Source organism: Vombatus ursinus, unplaced genomic scaffold, assembly GCF_900497805.2.
Source record: "Vombatus ursinus unplaced genomic scaffold, bare-nosed wombat genome assembly UNPS02009205.1, whole genome shotgun sequence".
Lineage (NCBI taxonomy): Eukaryota > Metazoa > Chordata > Mammalia > Diprotodontia > Vombatidae > Vombatus > Vombatus ursinus.
Genome location: NW_020948983.1, coordinates 58,760,360 through 58,766,359, shown reverse-complemented (window position 1 = coordinate 58,766,359; position 6,000 = coordinate 58,760,360). Strand labels below are relative to the sequence as shown.

Genomic DNA, 6,000 nt, shown 5'->3' with positions numbered 1-6,000 from the left:
TAATTATAAATATAAATATAATTATAAATTATAATTATAAATATAAACAAAATTTGTATATGTGGAAACTGAGTCTAAATAACTGAGGGAAAGAGAATGATAATCCTTGCATTTTTATTACACTTATTCATTGAGAAAAATATTGTACAGTCCTTATCTCAGCAGATCTTCCCAAGTATCAGTCCCCTGACACAAATAAGACAAGTACTACTGTCTCCATTTTATAAAGGACTAAACTGGGGAGGAACAGGGAGGAACCTTGACTGGGCTAAAGGTTGCCAATGGAATAATTAGATAAAATGCCCCTTAGGAGACACCAATGAAATAATGCCTGGAGTCACCATAAAAGGGAACACAGGATAACCACCCATCAGGGATGTTGTAAAACCTAGGGAAAAGCAGGGCAGGGCCTGGAGCAGGCTGACTAATTGAAGGATCTGAGTCCTTCAGAGAAGACTTCTTGGAAGAGGCTGCCTTGAGCTGCCAGGACAAACTAAGTAGCAAAAAAAAAAAAAATGTTTTTATAATTCAATTCAATTCTGTCCCCATTACGGAACATCTCCTATGACTACCACTGTTAGGTGCTTTGGAGGAGACAAGATACCAGTCAATCAATATACATTTATTAAGCACCTACTATGTACCAGGCACTGTGCCAAATGCTGGGAATATAAAAAAGGCAAAAGATAGCCCCTGTCCTCAAGAGCTCATAATCTAAAGGTACTTAGGACAGCAGTGGGAGATAAAGTTGAAGAGGTAAATTGAAACAGGCAACTTGATCTAGATTTGATTCATGTCCAAACTGTTGTCAAATTTTATCATTTTTAATTTTCACATCTCTCATATATGACCCTTTCTCTCCACTCACACAGCCACCACCCTTGTGTGTCATCATCACCTCTCACCTGGACTATTGTTGCCTCTCTTTGTAGCCCCAGAATTAAGCCTAGTGCCTGGTACATAGTAGGTGCTTAATAAATGTTTATTGACTGACTTCTAATTTGTCCCCCTGACTCAAGTCTCTGCCCACTCCAATCCATCCTCCATTCAGATGCCAGAGATTTTCCTAACATTCAGGCTCAATTATGTCACCCCCAATTCATTTAATACCAATGGCTCCTTATTGCTTTCAGGATCAAATATAAAATCCTATGTGTGGCATTTAAAAGTCTTAACAACCTAACCCCTTCCAGCGTTTTGAGTCTTCTTACATTGGATTCCCCTCCACATATTCTACCATTAGCTAAACTGGCTTCCACTGGTGTTTCTCATCTCCAATCTCCACACATTTGAGCTGACCATCCGCCATGCTTGGAATGCTGTCCCTTCTCACCTCCTAGTCCTAGCTTCCGTCTTCTTTGAGACTGAACTCAAACCTTGGCTTTAGCAGGAAGCCTTTCCCTTTTCCTGGTCCTGGCCCCTGGCCCCCACTCTTAGTCTCTCCCCTCTGAGCTTACCTTCCATTTATGCTGCACGTAGTTATCTCCATGTTGCTACCCATTAGAATATGAGTTCCTTGAGAACGGGGGCCATGTTTTTTTTTCCCTTTCTTTGTATCCAAAGCACTTAGCACAGTGCCTGACACATAGTGAGCTCTTCATAAATGATTGTTGACTGATGAACTGATTCAGTTCTGCAGGCCACAGAAGGCTCCTGGACTGGGAAATGGCCTAATGGATGTAAACAACGGAAGAAGTCTGAGGTCTCAGTGTGCCTATAAAAGGGACAGTCCAAAGAGACTGAGGCTCTGTACAGTGAGCTTTCTCATTTTTCTCCTCTTAGGTATTTTCATGAACTAAGATTTCCAGCTGACACCCCTACACACTCAACCCACCCCCTGCCCTCATCCAGATTTATATTCTCTCCATGTGTTAGTGTTCTTAGGACTGCTTAGACAAACCCCCAAGCCTTAGAAACATCTCCTATGGAAGTTACATAGCAGTAGACCAGGTCTGCTTACTCCAGGCCTAACGTCCTAATCCTTCTTCTGCTTTAGGAACCAACAAGAACGAAACATCCTTTGGACTAGAAATGTCACAGACGGGATTTTCCTCACATGTAGTGGAGGTAAGGGCTTGAAATATCCCTCTAAGTGTCTGATTTTCTCTATTTTTAGTTCCTCTGGGTCTCCCTTCCCCATTCCCTCACCCCACCTTCCATCAGGAAACTGGTGATACTCAGGAGCCACTGGATAAGTTGCAGATGACACTTGATGCAAAGGGGTTAAAAAAAAAACCCCACTGGATATGGAGTCAATACACCTGGGTTCAAATTCCAGGTATGCTATACAACCTCTGTGATCTTAAGTAAAAATCCCTTCCCTGAGCCTCAGTTTCCTCATTTTAAAATCAATGGACTTATACTAAACAATCTGGAATTTCCTTTCCAACTCTAAATGTAACCTTCTACACTGGTACCTACTCTGTGTACGTGTCTGTGAGCCATATGTGTGTGTCCTTTGGGTCCCCAGTTATTCCACATACACCTATGTAGGTACACTGTGTGTGCATCCCTATGTGGGCTCCATGTGCACATGCTTTGGGCATATTCTGTCTTTGTTCTTGTGCCCCATACTATGGGTATAGTCTATCATTTTTCAGAGGAGTTATAATAGCTTACATTAAAACAATGCTCTGTTCATTTAAAAATATTTTCACATGCATTCTCTCATTTGATTCTTATGATAACTCTGTGAGGTATTTTTTGGTGGTGATGGTCTAGATTTATGATTTCAATCACATAGGAAATGTCCTCTACCAATGCATATCAGCAACTATTCTACAACTTTTAGTCTTACAGAGTTGTCTTGGCAAGCATTAGGGAGTTAAATGACTTGCCCTGGGTTATATAGCCAGTGTAGGTCAGAGGCAGGACCTGAAACCCAAGACTTCTGAGGTCGGTTTTCTAACAATTACGCTATACTACCTTTCCTGATGATGATCTAATCCAATAAATATTTATTAAGTGCCTACTATGTGCCAGGCACTGCACTAACTGCTATGGATACAACTAACAAAAAGACAATTCTTGCCCTCAAGGTGTTTATAATCTAATGGGGGTGAAGGAAGCAGGAAAGTGGGAGGGGAAATGGGACACCAGGGGATACCCAGCCAGGAGGCATCTTGTTCCATGAAGCTGAAACCAGGCAGAGCAGCAAATGCAAAGTGGAGTGAGCTGAGGGTCCAGTTTCTGCCCCCTATAAAGGAAGGCATTGGGAGGAATTTCATACTCCACCTCCAGCCATTCTAACAGAGGGGAGAGGAGGTCTGAAGAAGGTGGTATCAGTGAAGGCTTGAGTCAGTGGTGAGATTAGAAGTGATGAGCTTAACCTTGGAGGGGAATCGTTCTGTGGAGTTGAGAGCAAGCAAAGCAGCAGATATAAAGTGGAGTGATGAGGAGAATAGCTAGCATTTACATGGTGCCTGCTATGTGCCAGGCACTGTGCTAAACATTTTATAAATATCATCTCATCTGATCCTCACAAAGTATTTAGGGCACTAATTATTGTTCCCTTTAACAGATGCTCCTCGAACTTAGGTTTGAGAATTTTAAGTAACTTCCCAAAGGTCACATGATATGCTAGAGGCAGAACCAAAGTCTTTTGACTTGACACAGCACCATTCAGCAGTGCCTGAAATTGTAGAAGTTGGGCTTTTGCCATTATTTCAAGTGAGATCAGAGTAGGAATTTCTAAACTGCAGAGAGGGAAAGTCTGTAATGCACAGAACTCAGTGGGCAGATGACCAAAGATACAGTGCATTCCCAGGTTTTCTCCCATATCCAAAATGCTTCCGTGATTTTGTCCACTGAATCAGGAAAAATGTAAATTGAGCTGACCTCTAAAAATAATAATACATTAGGTTTGCATCAAAATTCCCCCCCCACTTAATAGTATTTTATTTTTTTCAATTACATACAAAGACAGTTTTCAACATTCACTTTTATAAGATTTTGAGTTCCAAATTTTTTTCTCCCCCTCTCCCCTCCCCACTCCCCAAGACAGCATGAAATTTGATATAGGCTATACATTGCGTTGAATTTTTTCAAAATACTTTCATATCTGATTTAATGAATAGATAGATGAATGAATGAGTGAAAGGTATTTATTAAGCACTTACTATGTGCCAAGCACTATACTAAGAATTGGGAAGAAAAATATAAAAGTGAAATGGTCCCTGCCCTCAAGAAGCTTTCAGATTTATATACCCTTTTGGGGTAGGACCAAGTATTATCCTTATTTTACAGATGAGGAAACTAAGACTAAGAGAAGTCAAGTGACTTGCTCAGCAGCACGGAGAAAGTTCCTGGCAGAGCCGGGATTAGGACTTGGGTGTCTTGTCTCTGAGTCCAGTGCTCTTTGAGAAGACTAAACAAGTATAATGTTGAAGTCAAGCCACTACTACCCAAACCACTTTTGTTCTTAAATCCTCCTAAACCAAGAGGATCAAACTTAATGGCCGGCGGTGTAGAGTGTTCGATGGTGCCAGGCTTTGCTCCTTTATAGCCCTGACTCTCTTCTTCCTCCTAATATCCCATCCCCACAAACCACCATATCAAAGGTCCTCCTGGATAAAGTATCTTCTTGGTGTTCTTGGTTCACCTTTTCCCCCAATCATCTGCTTACAAGGCTTTGGGTTCTTGTATTGAGGATGCTATGGAATCCACTGCAGTTTTCCTTCAGAGGTTCTGAGCAATTCCCAGCAGTAGCTCATAAGGACTTGAAAGAACAGAAGTGCATTTTCACTTCTCTCTCAAACTCTCAATCTTTAATTCTTTTAAGGGGAGAGAGGCTTCCAAAGCCCCTAGAATGAAGCTCTAAAGATGTACAGTTTCTGGCATTGTCTTGGAGAAGATATTTTTAGCACCCCTCAAATTGTACCACATAAGCAACCAACTATTCTGTCTGCTCTTTAAATGCCTTCCCTAACACCAGAATGTCAGCTTCTCAAATATCCACTTGGCCTAGTAACCCAAGAAAAGAAACTAGACAGACCAGTGGGAAATCTAGGCTTTTGGCTCTGGCCAGAGGGAAAATATGAGCCTGAACATATCTATCCTCTGGCTGAGCCAACAGCTCCCATCTTCGTTGGAAGTGATTGAGAGATGGACTCTTGAAATGAATTCCTGGAAATGAACTAAAGGATTCAGAAAATGCTTCTATTTGGAACCTGACTAGAGCCCAAACAGCTCTTAAATAATACTAAGTATGATAAAAAAAAAGAGACCTATTTCCCTATGGGAGGAGCAACAGGAACGGCCGATAGAGAGGTGGTTGGAATTATAATGCAAACGAGACATACCTTATATTTGTACAGTACCTTATTCATTACAAAGCACTTTCATAAAAACTGTTTCTTTTAATCAATCAATAAATATTTATCGAGCACCTACTATACGACAATGTGCAGACAAACGCAGAGGATAGAAAAAGGGCAAAATACTCCTGCCCTCAAGAAGCTTACAATCTATAGAGAGAAGGTAGAACTACTCACCTCCTATTTTTATTCCATTTTGTCCAACAAGAGTAGTCTTCAAACTATAAATAAAAGTAGGGAATGACACAAAGAAGAAATTGTAGCCCAAGATAGAAGAGAGAATAGTAAGTTGTCCTCAAGCCACTTTGAATGACTTTAAGTTTCCATTTTCAGGGGAATTGAATCTCAGACCTCTGAAGGAATTTACATCTCAGAGAATTTACAATGTCAGAGGCCCTGCTTGTAAATCTTTTTATGAGCTCAAGTCTACTGTTGTTAATCTTTGAGAAGTTACTCAAAATAGGAGGGGAAAAGTCCCAATTTTCAAAAAGGAGAAAAAGTTGATCCTTTAAATTACATTCAATGTTGACATCAATCTCTAATATAATTCTGGAACAGAATATTAAACAAATAGTTTGTAAGCATTTGGGAAAATAACATGGTAATCACCAGGAGCCAGCATATCCAATACCCAATTATTCGGGTCACCTTGTACTGTAGTAAGCTGTTTCCCACTAGAACTATT

At 40.6% G+C, this 6,000-nt stretch overlaps 1 protein-coding gene across 1 annotated transcript in view; it reads left to right on the top strand.

The window, feature by feature from the left end:
• Nucleotides 1–6,000, top strand: part of ITGA11 (integrin subunit alpha 11) — a 197,392-nt gene that overhangs the window by 135,316 nt on the left and 56,076 nt on the right. Inside the window, exon 10 of the mRNA XM_027851835.1 lies at nucleotides 1,997–2,067. Coding sequence (XP_027707636.1) covers nucleotides 1,997–2,067 — 71 coding nt within the window. The remainder of the gene's footprint in view (nucleotides 1–1,996; nucleotides 2,068–6,000) is intronic.